General features: G+C 43.4%; 1 protein-coding gene across 5 annotated transcripts; it reads left to right on the top strand.

Annotated features, from left to right (window-relative positions):
- Positions 1 to 304: 304 nt before the first annotated feature.
- COPS8 (COP9 signalosome subunit 8) lies at positions 305 to 14,029 on the top strand. Of its 5 annotated transcripts, none has more exons than XM_073876765.1 (8): positions 305 to 627; positions 1,688 to 1,758; positions 2,879 to 2,927; positions 4,138 to 4,270; positions 8,861 to 9,026; positions 11,051 to 11,113; positions 12,160 to 12,201; positions 12,892 to 12,972. In XM_073876765.1, exons 1-7 carry the CDS (start codon positions 550 to 552, stop codon positions 12,179 to 12,181), a joined length of 582 nt encoding a protein of 193 aa, XP_073732866.1. In that variant the 5' UTR covers positions 305 to 549; the 3' UTR covers positions 12,182 to 12,201; positions 12,892 to 12,972. The 5 variants fall into 5 exon arrangements, with proteins under 5 accessions (XP_073732866.1, XP_073732862.1, XP_025744875.1 ...); XM_025889090.2 differs by having other exon boundaries at positions 324 to 627; positions 8,861 to 8,968; positions 12,892 to 14,029; XM_025889089.2 differs by having other exon boundaries at positions 324 to 627; positions 8,861 to 8,968; positions 12,154 to 12,201; positions 12,892 to 14,029.
- Positions 14,030 to 15,931: the final 1,902 nt, after the last annotated feature.

Raw genomic sequence — 15,931 nt, 5'->3', positions numbered from 1 at the left:
CGAAGAGCACTAGGGAGCGCCCACGGAGGCCGGGAGGCGGGGGCGGCCGGGGCGATCGGGGGCCGGGTCTCCAAGCCCGGTGAGCGGTCCAGCCACGCTGGCCCCGGGGCTGAAGCCCACACCTGACCAGTTTCAGAAAACCCGACTGGGAGTGCAGGAGGGGCGCCAAGCCAGGCCCGCGAGCACGCCCGGGACCAGCAGGAAAGGCTTGCTCCTCGAAGTGCGCATGCGTGTCGGGCCGCAAACCCGAGACGCCGAGCTGTGCTGGAATCTGCGCACACCCCTCCCTTCCCAGTTCTGGCCTCGCGCTCCGGAAGCCGCTTCCCGCGAGGCGGGGCGGGTCCTCCACAGCACCGAGAGCGCCGGCCAGAGCGGCAGCGACCCTTCCCGAGAGCGGTGGCGTCCGACTACGCGCCGGAACCGACGGCGCAGCTGCGCCGGGGCGCTCAGCGGCGACGGCGGCCTTGTACGTCATTGCGGGCGCGACGGCCCGAGGGACAGTCTGGGGTCTGCTTTCGTGGGGTTGCCGCGGTAGGGCCGGCCGGGAAGATGCCAGTGGCGGTGATGGCGGAAAGTGCCTTTAGTTTCAAAAAGTTGCTGGATCAGTGCGAGAACCAGGAGCTCGAGGTAGCCGTTCCCGTCGCGCTCGGAGAAACCGCGGGGTCTTCTGCGGTCCCGGGGCGGTGCCGGTTTCCAGGGTAACAGGGCCCGCGGGGCTTGCGGCGGGCGCGGGAGCGGGGCTTGGGGAGCTCGGGACGCCGGGGTCCGCTCCGAAGGCTACGGGTCTGGACCCCTTCTCCCCAAGCTCGCTGGGAGCTTTTTGTTGTTTGTTTTCCGCTAGTGAGTGCGAAAACTCTGGGCATCTTTGCTCCTGACGTCCTCCAGTATGTTTCTTGTGTTAATCAGACTGGGCATCTTTCCTCCCCGTATGGTGGAAGGCGGGAGAATGTGGATTTCGTTAAGGGCGTTTGTGCAGGCATACGCACAGACTAAAGAAGGAGTAACCTTTTTTCAACTAGGAAAGTCCTTAGTCTCATAATGTCACCACCTAAGCTTACCGTTCGGTCTTGTGTAAGACTGGTGAAAGTTGTATCATGCAGCTGTTAAAGTTAATTGAGGTTTTTTTCCTTAGAAAGGCACTGGAAAACCATGTATAACATTAGTATAAAAAGTTAATTAACCAAAGGAGACAACAGCCAGAAGCAGCAGCTCTCTAATAAACACTTAATAGATCTTTTTTGAATCAATCAAATTTGAATGAAGGGAGTAATGTCTTTGTAACACTCGGCTGTGTGTTTGTTTTTTTCCTATGCATCACTCATTACTTAGCTATTCAACATACTTGATAAGAATGGGCAGAATCGTAGTGCTTTAGGAATCTGTTGGAAATGTTTGTTTCTTTTAATAGTAAGACCGTTTAAGAAGTTGAGAACTGGGAAAGGAATCCCGTTTAAATATTCTCGTGCATATAAAGACACAGAGCTTTGGAGAGAGCGAAAATCACAGCTGATGGCAGATCTAAACTCAACACTGTGATTTTTAGTGTTTGGTACCTCTCTGAGCTCTTTCTACATCTGTAGTACTAAGTATTATAAAATAGGCTTATTTTTTAGAACAGTGTTAATAAAATCCTTTTTTTTTTTTTAAGTGTAAATATAAATAAGGTTTCTCGTTTTTGGCCTTATAGGCTCCTGGAGGAATTGCTACTCCCCCAGTGTATGGTCAGCTGTTAGCTTTATATCTGCTTCACAATGACATGTAAGTACCTTCTACCTAAAGCCAAGAGCAGCAGCTTCATCAGGATTGTACAGAAATTACTCTTGCATTGAAGAGAGATCACTAAAACATGAGGTGCAAGGAGCTTTATCTTCTGTTGTAATACTTAATACACCTGTTCCATATATTGAATCCTGACTCAAACTATGATTAGGCTGAGTTGTTTTAAGATACACTTGTTTTACATAGATTCTCTAAAAACACATCCTAATTTGTTATGAGAAACTACAGTGTCAATAAATTCCTTTAATTCTGTTGACCTTTTTTGTCTTTAGAAAACTTTCGTATGACCTCCATTTACTTAATTTCATATGTGATCAGTAGATCAAGAGAAACTGAAAGGGAAGATTGGGAAAGTTAAGAGAAATTTGAGTAACAACACCTATGAGAATTTTTAAAGGTGGTGTTTTTTAGTTATTCCTAATTCATGTTCATTGACGGAAAGTCAGAAAGCATAAGCATACAGGAGTCCCTTGTGCTATGAATCGTCAATGATCACTGTTAAATGTTGTTGGCAAATTCTATTCAACCGTTTTGTTTCATACCTTTTAAAAAAAACTAACCTGCGATTTCTATTAGACATATATCATATGAGCTGTCGGTTTCACTTTTATAATCCTCTCATCGTATGTTTGTTGTAGTTCAAGTTTTCAAACTCTTAAAAACTGCCTTGAAGTTTTGGTGGCTCTGCACTCATTGGTCAGAGGAGGGCTTGTGATAAGGAGAAAAGCATTGTGTATCACATACATTGTCAGGGAATTCCGGAGCCTTGAATAGAAATTGTTTATGTATGAATAAATTACCTACTTAAGTGTTTGTGTTTTTAGTGTGCCGTTGCCTTAATTCAAGATCTAGATCGTTAATTAAAAAATCCACTAAAAATGTCAAAATATTACTTGGTGCAAGTATTTTATGTTTTTTTATCTGGAAAGCTACTTTACTTCCCATGGACAAATTCATATAAAACTAAATTTCACTCTATAAAATACAGAGTATTTTAAAATATACTTCTGTGTGTTTGCAGTGAGATCTAGAATTTTAAACATTTACTGAGATGATTTTTTTTTAATTGCTTATTCTTTCTTGGGGGGATGTAAATTAGGAATAATGCAAGATATCTTTGGAAACGGATACCACCTGCTATAAAATCTGTAAGTATTCTTCAATGTATCCTACTACTTGAATGTAGTAACAGCATTCATTTAAATGGCAACCTTCTAAAGTTTTTAAAGTTTCTGTTTTCTTTCCCCTGTGGTTCACAGAAATAGTTACTAAACTGGTATTAAAGTTTAAGATCAGATCTACAAATTTCTCTGATCAGAAATTTAATTTCCCTTGGATGGTATAGAAATCTGTGCTCAGCTTCTACTGATCATGTTTATTAAGACACTTCTTGTAAGTGTCACTTTGCCTGGCAAACAACTGAGACCTTTTAATAAAGGTTTGGTTTGTGTTTTGTTTTGCTTTTTTAACTAATTTATGCAGTAGTGGCATTTACTTTGAAATTGGTATTATTTCCAAGAATATGCTAAAAATGATTTTACAGCATTAAGATTATTTTTGCTAATTAGGATTTTAGATTTCTTTGGTTGGGAGATTAGATGAAATAATATCTTAAAAGTTTCTTCCAAAGTGGAATGAAATACATTTTTAATTTCATGGGATTCCCTGTTTCTAGCATAAATGCGAAGTGAATTTTTTAAACATTCACCAAATATTACCAGGAATTCACTTGAATTCTTCTGTTCATTATTGATATTCAGCAGCAATTCATTTTAGTATTTTTATTCTCTTTCTTCTCCAGACATTCTGTTAAGTAAGATTGGAATGTTCCTCCAGCTTCATTGACTTAAAATAAAGAACTATAAATTACACTCATCAGTTTCAGTGATGTTAGCAGGAATTCTTTCCTGGGAGAGGCCACAGTGTATGACATCTTAGATTGACAATCTTTATTATTAGTCATTTTACTATTACTTTTGCCCAAAAAGTATGTATATGTATTTTACATGCACATATATATGAATATTCTGCATAACGTCGATCACATATATGTACAGATGAAATACAAATACAACATTCTGAAAAAACAGTGTTTAAAAAAATTAATTTCCAGACTTAATTCTGAAATATTTTTGGACAACTGTTTTATGCTTTAATTTTCTGTTATAATAAAAATGTGTATAAACCATACAAATAAATTTTGCATTACTGTCCACAGCATCTAAAAACCTTTTTGATAGTGATTGGGCTGAAGAAGTAATTATACGTCTTAAGAGAAATGTTGAATTATGTTTTAAGATACAGTTGTTGGTAAATCTGCGGAGTGACTATCCTCAAAGGCAGTGATATTTATTGCAGGCAAATTCTGAACTTGGGGGAATTTGGTCAGTAGGACAAAGAATCTGGCAGAGAGATTTCCCTGGGATCTATACGACCATCAACGCACACCAGTGGTCTGAGACGGTCCAGCCAATCATGGAAGCACTTAGAGGTAGTGTTTCTTCGTGGTTAAGAATTAAATTAGACCTGTTCTCTAAGTGCTGCGATATTGAAGTAAGTCAGTGATGTGTTTTAAAAAATAGATATTTTCTGCTAGGTGGATAGGGCAGCTTTCAAAATTCTTTTGTAAGGATTTGCTATAATCATGCTTCTTCATTTCACATGTGAGGATTTGCTGTAACCATACTTCTTCATTTCGTCTTGCTTGAGGTTATATCGGCAGCTAAGGGGCTCACTGTCTCTTAGTTCTAGATTGAAATTGCTCTTGTCAGTAAAAGGATTTTTTTGCTGCTAAAACGAAATCTTGTGATACTCTAATAAGCTCAAGGTATGGGGTGGTTAAGATTTTAAACCCCATGTATTTGAAAGTAGAGACTGTGCTTTGGAGTCTTTTGATCTCGGGCTTTGATAGGGGTTGTCTCCAGCTTCTGGATTTGTAACTAGTCAATATAGTACACAGATGCTCAGATGTTTTTTTTTCATTGCTCTGAAAGGTCACGAGCCTGTGTGACATAGCACTGATCCCATGATGAAACTGGACCCTGCCTCTCTCTCTGTTCTCCTGCCCCTGACATTTGTTGGTTCACTCTTTTATAAATTCATATAGTAACTTCTTTTCATGTTGTTCAATCCTTATTTCTTATTGTTACCTCGTTGCTGTCATTAATACCTGCCTTGACTGTCTGCCTTCCTGCTCCGGAGGAGTCAGTGGGCAGGAATGCTTGAATAACTACTCATTATTCGGGCAAGGGATATCCTCTTTTCAGGGGAGCGGAAGGTGAAGGTTGCTTCTCAGATGTACCTCATTTCTCTTATGATGGTAAAGCTCTGGCAGCATAAAACAACAATGTAAGGGACAAAACAGGAGGCACTTACTTTAAATATGAAGGACATGAGCAGGAGTGCAGGGCCAGCCAGTGGGTGGGAAGGGAGGAGTGTGGTATAAAGTTGCTCAGGTACAGTAGGGGCAGTTTGGGATTTTCCCCCAGGAAACCGCCTTCACCTCTTCACATAAGTCCATAGGAGAAAAGAGTGTGGGGGTGGTTTTTTGTAGTATCTGGTTCAGTCTTAGGATTGTAGTGTGAGGGCACAGGCTGCGGGCCATTTCCCAGTGGCCTACAGCAGGGTCGTTGGTAGGACTAGGGCTCAGATCTCCTGACCCACGCAGCAAATATTCCCTGTGTGCCTTCAGTGGGTGCAGCGGTGTTTCCTCCCAGGACCGCCTCTGCCTCCAGCCCTGTTAGATGCAGTACTTCAAAGGCAGTGCCGCGGGCCCCTGGGAGGCTGTGGAGCACAACATGGGAGAGTTTGGACTCTGGAGCCATACTTGTGGAGTTCACATCCTGGTTCTGCCACTTGAGTGACCCTTCTGTACTTTTCTCATTTGTAAAGTGCAATCCTAAGTAGTATGGTGGTTAGAAATAAATTAATATGTATAAGCACTTACATATGCTTAATTAATTAATACATATAAGCACTCATCTGTTCACCTGCAATATCTGTGAATATACCCTGAGAATTTTACAAGTCCCCAGATTCATGAATGGTACTGTATTTTCCTCCATAAGATGAAGCCTGGTGAAGGAAGTCTTCTAACAGATTTGAGTTACTGCTAAATTTGACCTTTTGCTGTTTAAGGTATTACAGATTTTCGGTTTCCTAGACTGTTTTAAGAACACTCGCGTTCTCAGGGCTTTTCCTTTTCTGTTCTGAATTAGTCGCAGTCCTACCAGAAAATTGAAAATGGCTTCAGTGAAGAGAGGCTAGTGAAAGAGAGCTCTCTTAAAGGCAGCCAGCAGGGACTGACAAAGCACCCAGGGGCTGGGTGCGGACAGTAGCCATTCCTACTCTAGGCCCAAAGGGAGGAGGCGAGGGATCCACACTGCTGAGGTCACAGAAAGGGGCTGCCCCCAGGAGCTGAGGAGCAGCTAGAGCAAGGCAGGGCGGGCGCAGAGGAAGTATGTTCCCGTGACCCGTGGACCCACTCGCCAGGCGGGAGCGTGCAGGTGCCACGGGCAGTGGGGCCCAGACTCCCTGGAACAGAAGAGCAGAGGTGGGTTAGGAAGCACAGGACAGCCGGCTCATCTGCCCTCTGTCTGCAGCACTAGCACCTGGCAGTTGCTGGTATATAATAAGCATGTTGAGGTATTTTTTACACAGCAGAGTGAGCATTCTTTTAGGGTCTCCCCAGGACTTTGTCCCGTGGTGAACTGCCACAGATGTTAGGTGCTGGCTCAGTGGATTCCCCTTTCCAGCTTGTCATTCTAATGCATGCCCTCATGAGGTGACACATTTCACAGATCTTAAGGGTCACACAGTGACTAAAATGTCCCTGAGTGGTTACAAGCAGCCCCAGTTGTGTAGCCTCTCACTGACCCTGTGGAACACTCCAAGCCTGTATTTTTGCTTCCCCTGCCCACCCGCTTCCGTCTCCCCGTGTGCTTGCTTCTCTGCCGTGTGCCAGGCCTGCCTGTCTGTGTCTCTTCTTCTACTCCCCATCTCCTCTCAATTCTAAAAATCTGACCAGAGTGCTTGAACTCAGGTTAATATTTTTAAAATGTGGTAGGCTTTCCAAGGGGGTATGGTTGTTGGTGCACACTTGGATTTCCCTTTTCCATTGTTGCTCTTGGTTCTTTTTCACTGAGTGCCCATGGCCTTCAAATAAGGGAAAGTTCCCTTATGCTACGATGTTTTCAAGTCCAGCGTGAGGTTATGTGCTGAGTGGTTGGTAGGAAGAAGGAAGGAGTTGACTGAAGGCATGGAAGGAGGGGCAGTACCGGCTGAGCGGAAGCTGGCGAGGACATCAGGCTCAGTGAGCAGTGAAGAAACGCCATGGAACGTCCGAGATCTTTAAGAAATATGAGAGAACAAAGCCAAAGGCTTCGTCCTGGTGATACCGTCAACAAGCACGTCTTCAGCATATACTTCGTTAGAGAGGCTGGGCTCTTTAGGGGGGTATGAAGATATAAAGACAGCCCTCCTCCTGTAGAGAAGTTTAGGGATCATTGAGGTGATGGGAGTGGGGAGGGGTGGGGCAGTGTGTTGTAGGTGGTAAAAGCATGCTTGTTAAACAGGTAGTATAAACAACACTGAATTTAGAGAAGGACAGAGATGGCAGTGAACTTCAGTGCTGCAGGAGGAGTTTGTAAACTGACCTAGGAGTCGTCGAGAGCAGACATCACACAACAGCATAAACCCAAAGCCTGGAGATGAGAAGGTGTGAGACTTTCTCAGAGCCGGGGGCCTAACTGGGAGCAAAGGGTGCCCAAGGAGCTTGGTGCGGTTGTCAGGCAATGTCCCAGGAATGGAGAGAGGATTTTCAGTATGGGGCTATACTGTACATATGTACTGGCCTATTAAATGTGGAAAGTAAAATCCAGAATATTTTTAAGCATGTTGACAGCCAGATGGTGGAGCCCTTATGTTCCTGGAAGAGCCGTGGGCAGGAAGACAGGCTAGCTGGACCTCAGTTCCTACCATTGACTTTTTGTCTCTGCCTCATTTCTGGAATAGTCAGTGTGGGAATGTAAGCCTGGGGAAATGCCACATGTCATCTCTAGGGAGGTTTTGTTGCTGGAATTGTTTGCAGCCCCACCCTCCCACCCTCCAATTAGGTTCAGTCATTCAGGATTTGACCTTAGGATTTGAACCCAAATAAAGTCAATAGTTTAGAGCAGACTCAAAAGTTAGTGTTAACAAAAATTCAACTGAGTAAACTTGGAGATCTAATTGGCTTTATTAAGCAGTCCATGAATTGGGCAGCATACCATCCAGCCAGTAGAGGGGAGCTCTGAAGAGCTGTACATAATGGCGGGTTTTCATAGGAAGGAACTTGGGGCAGGGACGTTACTAGCCCAAAAGAAAAGAAAGGAATGTTTCAGGCCAGGTCACCTTCCCTTAAGGGTAGAGTGGGGAGTCTTCTCCTTTTGGGGGATGGAGGGGGGCCTATGTGACAGATTACCTGTTCCACAGGCTCGGGAAGTTTCCAACTGACCTCTTAGGACTATGTTTCTAGGGGAGGTTGAAACTGTTCGGTATTAAGCCTCAATTTGCTGACTCAGCATTTGGGGCTTATGGTTTTCTTGTTAACAGAAGAGTGCTCTAGTTACAGGGCTTGTTCTGCACTTCCTAGGTGTGATACTAGATCAGAGACCCTCCTCAGAAAGGACAACTAATTACCGAAGTAGATCATTTCTGCTCCATTCAGTCCAGTGTTTGTAAGTGGGATTAAAAAAGAAATTTAAGGAAAATTATATACGAAGTGCGTAAATATATTTAAATGAAATTTTCTTAGATTTTTGGTCTTATGTATATTAACTTTTCTCCTTCTTTGTAAATTTCATTGTCCTCCAAGGGAGATTTGCTGTCTGAGAGGAAGTACAAGGAATTGATTGTTTATTCGGCAATATCAGAGTACCTCTTTCATGCCAGGCACATGTGTCTGCATCTGTAAGCATAGAAACCTTTGGGTCGAGCTAGTCTCGCTTGTAAAATTTGGACAAGGCCAATCACATAACTGAATTGTGTGTTAAAAACGCCAGCTCTTGGTTCACTATCTGCCACCCATCCATTCCCCCCACAGATGCAACGAGGAGAAGGGCCTTCGCCCTGGTCTCTCAAGCCTACACCTCCATCATTGCAGACGACTTCGCTGCCTTTGTCGGGCTCCCCGTGGAAGAGGCCGTGAAAGGTAGTGTGAGCTCGCTGTTTACCTTCCACGGAAGGGGAAGTGTGACTTGTTGGAGCAGGTTGGTTTTGGAATTCAGGCGGTATTCGTTCCCTGGAAAGGCAAACCTGTGTGGCATCCCCCCCCAACTCCACCGCCTCCAACCCCCAACTCCCACCCCCCACCCCTGGCAGGGCCGGGCACAGAAGCAGGCTGTCGGCAGGCCCAGCAGTGGTTCTGGGGCGGCTGGTGTGAGCATCCTGCTCAGCGGTGCGAGGAGATACCGTATCCAGACCTAACAGGGCCTCACAACTGCTTTCGCCACCAAATGAGTTCAGGAAAAACTCTTTGGATTTCTGGGTGTGGATAAGAAATTTCAGATTCTTATTTACGTTTAAAGCACTTTTTGCCAGAGGCAGTTAATGATATCCTAGAACACGAGTTTTGCAGAGGAGTACTTTGCCATTTTGATGAAGTTACCATTCAGCTATGTCTGTGTGGTGTGCCCTTGTTGTATGCGATCTTTCTGGCTCTTTCCTTATTGGAACCTCTTTGATGTTCCTGTAGTCATTTTTTATCATGGTTCCCAGGGCCGGATCCCTGAGTATTTTCTACTTTTATTTCCAAGAACTTTGATGAAGACTTAAGTTAACGGTGGGCCTGTGAAATGGTGGGGTGCCTTCCCAAGATGATGCCCAGGAAGGGGCCTCAGAGCCACTGTTGACCGGGAGTGGGTGGAGCAGGGAGGGATGTGGCGGGAACATTGTTACTGAAAGGGACAACAAGGGGCGGAGTAAGGCGTTTGAGACAAGTCCATGCAGCTCCGATTACACCCGGTCTTATAGTTTTATAAGAGGTGGGAAATGCCAGATACAAGAAAGTGAAGGATGTACAAATTAGTTGCTTTTGTAAGTATGCCGGGCGAGTAGTATTATGTTCATGATTCGGAGCTTAAACTTTGTAATTTCTTTAAATTACTTCTTTTCCTCTGAAAATCAACATGTTGATAAATGTATTTTTTTAAGAAAATCTTAATTGACCTCATGATTCACGTGTAGAAATCCTCATTTCACCCGTACTTGGTAAAAGCAGTCTCCTCCCACTGTCCCTTTTCGGCCCATTTTTTTTCCTGCATATTTCTCACCAGTAACAACTCTTACCCACTGATCTCCGCTGTGCTTTCGCATTTTCATTTCTCACGTGATGCCCAAACTAGCTCCTCCCCTCGGCAAATTGCTATAGAACATTGTCTGTGCCTCATAGCATTGTCTTTGTTTTACCGTGATTGAATTTCTGATTCTCTGACTAAAATAGGAACTCTGTAAAGACCACATCTTGTTCCTCAGTTTCCAAAGTCTACCACAATCTTAGATGCATAGCAGGCAGGTCAATGAAAGTTCCTGGAGTAAATCAGTACTGTTGCTTACTCACAAACATTTGTTTTGATTCGTCTTGAAATTGATCCATAGTTTATTACATAATAAATAACATCGCCCCGAGCCGTACTCCTAACTGACTGCCTTGGTGGGACTCCTGTACCCTCCCCCCATGCTAACTGCGTGATCCTAGGACACATCCCTGGAATTCTCCAAACTCCGTTTTCCACATCAGTTAGGTGATGGTCCTGTGTCCTTCTTAGAGTAGTGTGATGATGACCTGAAGTGATCCCTGTGGAACAGTGCCTACTGGCCAGGACTCTGTGTGTGAGCTGTGGTTCTTGTCATTGGCCTTGGCTCTGTCACTACTGATGGAGCAGTTGGAGGCGGTGTCATGTATGTCCTCCTTAGAGACACGGGCGTTGTTTTAGTTATATTGACTAGATTAGTACCATAATGCACCCTTTACAGAGGACCGCTTCTCTGCTAGGGATTCTCTCGGCCTGATAGAGTAAAATGGCTTCGATCCACGTTTCAGAAATGTTTCAAAAGGAAGTTCACCTGAGAAAGCTATTATAATCTACTTTTCTAGAAAAAATACACATTGTAGGGTAACCTGCACTTGTCATATCTTCCATACAAGTAGTATCATTGATAGATTGTGGATCTTGTAAATGAAAATTCTAGGAGTTTTTTGGTCTCATTTGTGTGTTAAATACACGTTTTTTAGGTATATTAGAACAAGGATGGCAAGCGGACTCCACCACAAGAATGGTTATGCCCAAAAAGCCAGGTAGGTGGAGCTCTTCATCCACGTATGCAGCACTGACCGCTTCTAAGACCACTTCAGGCTCTGAGGCATGCATTTGAGTCATTTGATGATAAGGTTCTGCTGTACTAGCAAATTGAAAGTAACTCAGGTTAAATATAGATGTGGAATGATAAACATGGTAGAAAGGATTTTAAAGATCACCTACTTTTACCTTAATTTTTAAAAATGTATTTCTTGTATAGAAAACCATTTTATGTGGGTTTTTCATAATCCTTATTACGGTTTTTCCTTCATATGGGTTTTTCATCATCCCTGTATAGAAACCTATTTTTTATGGGTTTTTCATAATCCTTATTACATCTTAATTTTTACTAAATGTTAGTCTCCCATCCTTTTGTTTATTGGGGCCATTTCTAAGCATGTTTATCCATAATATCTAAACTGTTGCCTTTTAAAAAAAGATATCTTGTTCAGATACCCCCCTTTTCTCCTTGTACTACAGACATGTACACTCTTCTCTGAAATAAGATTTCAGTGGCTTTAACTTGCACAAAATTAAGTTTTTTGGCTTAAATTATTTGACCTGCCCTCGTTGTGGCCGTCTGAACCCCCAGTCCCTCAGTCCTCCTTCTGCAGTGAGCTGTGCTCATCCTGCTTGAAGGCCTCTCCTCCTGCTTGGCAGGAATGTCCTTTTCTGCCAGGTCTTTGGAGCTGAGCTTAATGCCCACGTCCGTGAGCCCTCCTCCTTCAACCCAAAGTTCCTTCCACCTGCCCTGAATTCCTGTTGTTTAGACATTGTTGGCCCCACGGTCAAGAATTACTCAAATTTCAATGGGCTCTCCCCTGTGAAGGCACGGGAAGTGGTTAGACATGGTCCCGGCGAGTCTAGCTGCTGAGAGAAAACTGTGGTGAGAAGACTCACGTAGCCGTACAGAGCGTGACTGTGGACTCTGTCTGAGAGGTGGCAAATGGTCGTAAATGCCTTTGTGCTAAAAACAACATGTTCTGTGTGAAAGTTCTCTGTGATGACGCCTATAAATTGTGCTGTTAATTTTACTTAGTTACAGGGGCCCTGGATGTGTCCTTTAACCGGTTTATTCCTTTATCAGGTATGTATTTTTATATGCTCATTTAAAACGTGTTTCATTACTCTTTATTTCTTTTTTGTCGTGTGTCTCTTTTTTTCTTAGCTCTAACCTTATAAATGAAGAGGTTAAATTCTGTACTTGCTATTTATGACAACATATTTGGTTACAAGAGAGAACGTGTGGGTTCCCCTCTGGAGCTTCCCTTGACGCCGGGGCACCTTCTGGCCTGGCCACAGAGCCTCGCTGGTGTCACGTAGGGAAGCCGTGATAGAGCTGCTCACCAGCACTTACTCAGATGGCATCCCTAGGCTGACGTGCGTGAACTTAAAAGCTAGAACTGAATTCCTGGATGATGGGGTTCTTTATGGGGCTTTTTGTGTTCACTGACAATTTAATAGAGCAGTGCCTGGCACACGGTCAATACTGGGTAATTCCTCACTGAATTCTGTTCACATGGGTGGGTGTCCTTCCAACAAGAGCTGTGCGTGGTAACGTGGAAACTTCAGCAAAGCCAGACATGCCTTTACTCCCAGTTCAGGAAAACTACGCATCAAAGTTGAGACTTCTTTGCTTGTTTTTCAAAAATGTCTAAAATCAATAAGAAAGTTTCCTTATTGTTAAATTAACAGGCATTGGAGGGTGTGGGTGGCAGGGCCCACGCGCCGTTACACGGGGATCTAACTTTAGTCTCTCTCTATATTTCACACGCAGAGCCTGCCCCGGTGCCCCCGATCCCCAACGAACAGCAGTTAGCCAGACTGACCGATTATGTGGCTTTCCTCGAAAACTGATCCTATCATTCTGAGTTCAAGATCCACCTTCAGAATCCTGTATACTGACAGATAGAGAAATGTAAAATTTTTATTTTCAATTTATTGGATGGATGAAGCACCTCAGCATTCCTTACTGAGTATGTGATAAAATACATATATAAAGTATATTATATATATTTTGTCCTTAAACATTATGCTGAATAGTTGTTGAAACAATTCTCATTTTGTAATATTGGACAGTTTGGATGGAGCCCGTCAGTATTACACAGTTTATATTTCCTAGTGACTTCTAAATACAGCTCTCCTGCTTCGTGGAGGTCAGTGGCTGTCAGCTGTTTGTCCCTGCCCCAGCGCACGGCACACTCCCATCTGCACCGATGGTTGATACTTAGAGCGATTCATTTGGGGTTTGAGGAGGACCGTCCCCAGAGCCAGTATCTGAGCTGCCGGGGCTTCTGATGCACCCCCTTCAGAGAATATGCTCTCCTTCCTCCTCACCTCCTGAACATCACTCCTACAGAATGCTGATAGCTGAGGAACCAAAGACCATTTCCTCAGTAAACCAGTTTGTGAACTTCAGATTTTTTCCTGATAGTGTGACTACATCCATTGCTGGCAGTGGAGGGCTTGCCATGAAAATGCAACTATTTAAGACCTTCAGGAGAAGTATTAGTTGTAATGTTCCTTTCAGAAGAAGGGAAACCTAGGGTGGAATGCATTCTATTGGCAAAGAAGCTATTAAGATAAGTGATCCACTTTGTACAACTATCCTGCAACCTACTGGTTGCTTATATTTATCCTTTGGTTCAAGGTCTGCCTTTTGGAGAAACACTGAACAAGTCTTTCAGCTTTTGTGTGATGCCCTCTAAATATTTGGAGGTCTTTATTGTATCTTCAGGTTAAAAGCCCCCCTGCTTCATTTATTCTGCATTTGTTCAATAAATATTTAATTGCATCAACTGTTTTATCGAGATAGTTTCTAGACATTTCACTCTCCTGGTCTTTCTGTGGATACATTCTAGTTTGTCATTGTGTCTCAAGATATGAATTTCCTAATTAAATAGAAACAGTATATAGTGGTGATTACATGATTCATGTTTTCGCTCATTTTAAACACATTTTTCAGTTACTGTTAACATTTACGGAAATACCTTTTGAATTAACATTTTATTGAACTCCGACGTATGAGTCACGTTGTTAGAAGGCCCTTGTTTTACAGTTGAGGAAATGGGAATTCAGGAAGAGGATCCATAGCTAGAAGGTGACGATGCCAGTTGTTGGACTTCCAGGTGTTGAGTAGCAGCTGTATCCATGGGCCTGAGTTTTAGTAGGCTGGAATCAATCCAGATGTTCATTAACAGGGCCCGAGGTGACTAAACGGTGTTCAGTGCCGTGCAGCTCCTGGAGGCACGAGTATGAGAGAGAAGGTCTCTGGACAGAAACAAGGTGATCTCCCCAACGAAACTAGACAAAGCAGAAGGAGGTTAGACTGTTGTTTCGAGGGTGAGAAAGGCTGTATGGAGGCACGTGCAGCTGTACATGCTTGCGGGTATTTCAGAAAAATAGTCGAAGGATCAACCAAAAACTAGTAAAAATGATTCTCTACAGGGAAAGAGGAGGAGGTCAGTGAACTTCACGTAGTGAAACAGTAATTGTTTCAAGTGACTCGATCACAGTACTTTGATTCTGCATTGTCACTGGGGTATCTGCTGAGGACACAAAGATCTCAGCCTGCTGAATACACAGCTTTGTGAATGTAATTTCAAAAAACTACCGTGATATCATCACTATTATTAAAAGTATATTTTAGGATAAAACAGTTTAGAAATGAGGTAATCTTGTTAGAACCTAGTAATCTTAAATATCACATAGAAACCTTAAATGATTGAGCGCCTGGGTGGCTCAATTGGTTAAGCAACTGCCCTCAGTTCAGGTCATGATCCTGGCGTCCCGGGATCGAGTCCCGCATCGGGCTCCCTGCTCAGCGGGGAGTCTGCTTCTCCCTCTGACCCTCCCCCCTCTCATGTGCTCTCTCTCATTCTCTCTCTCTCAAATAAATAAAATCTTCAAAAAAAAAAAACCTTAAATGATTTTTCTTTCTAAATAATGAATAGTTCCTGGCTCTGTCCAACTAAAAAGGCCTAGAGTAATTACAGCCCAGCACCAATGAGAACCAATAATGCCCAGATTGTGGTCTCTAAACTCCAGTTTCAACTAAGCAGAATCAGAACTTATTTTCAAAGTGGGTACAAGTTGGGGCGCCCAGGTGGCTCAGTCGTTAAGCGTCTGCTGTTGGCTCAAGTCATGATCTCAGGGTCCTGGGATTGAGCTGTGCATCGGGCTCCCTGCTCCGCGGGAAGCCTGCTTCTCCCTCTCCCACTCCCCCCCTGCTTGTGCTCCCTTTCTCGCTGTGTCTCTTTCTGTCAAATAAATAAATAAAAGTAAAAAAAAAAGTAGGTACAAGTCTGGGGAAATAATTGTACAGGTTGATCCCCAGTACAAGATGTCCCAGGTTCAGGAATGTTTCAGAGTCTCATAGGGTTCTTCCAGAAGTTCATAGAAGCTGACTTGAGGGAGCTCCCATCGGTTGAACATGAGACAAATTGAGCATGAAAAGTCGGTGTGTTTATATTTTTAATCCCAAGTTCATAGTTACAATACTACATAACCTCATCATTGTACAAGAAATTCAGGATATGCTTGATTCCATCTCCCCCGTATTTATCAATCTTAAGAATAAATGAATTGATGCCCTAGTGATGTCCAAAGTAACAAAATTGAACCTGCGAAGTAATCAAACAACTGGTGGCAGAAAATTCTTTCTAGAAGGATTCCACCTAGTGCAGATAGAAGTAGAAAATCCATACTTTGTACTACAAAGTACTTTGCCTCAAGGATCTAGGAAGGGAAGCATCAGTGGCTGCTTGGACCATGGGCTGAGAAAACGAGAGCATATAGCCAGCCCATCCTTGTGCCCT

Source organism: Callorhinus ursinus, unplaced genomic scaffold (assembly GCF_003265705.2).
Source record: "Callorhinus ursinus isolate GAN/ISIS: 27379988/994484 unplaced genomic scaffold, GSC_fseal_2.0 scaffold2, whole genome shotgun sequence".
In the NCBI taxonomy this organism is placed as follows: Eukaryota; Metazoa; Chordata; class Mammalia; order Carnivora; family Otariidae; genus Callorhinus; species Callorhinus ursinus.
This window is presented reverse-complemented; position numbering and strand designations above follow the sequence as displayed.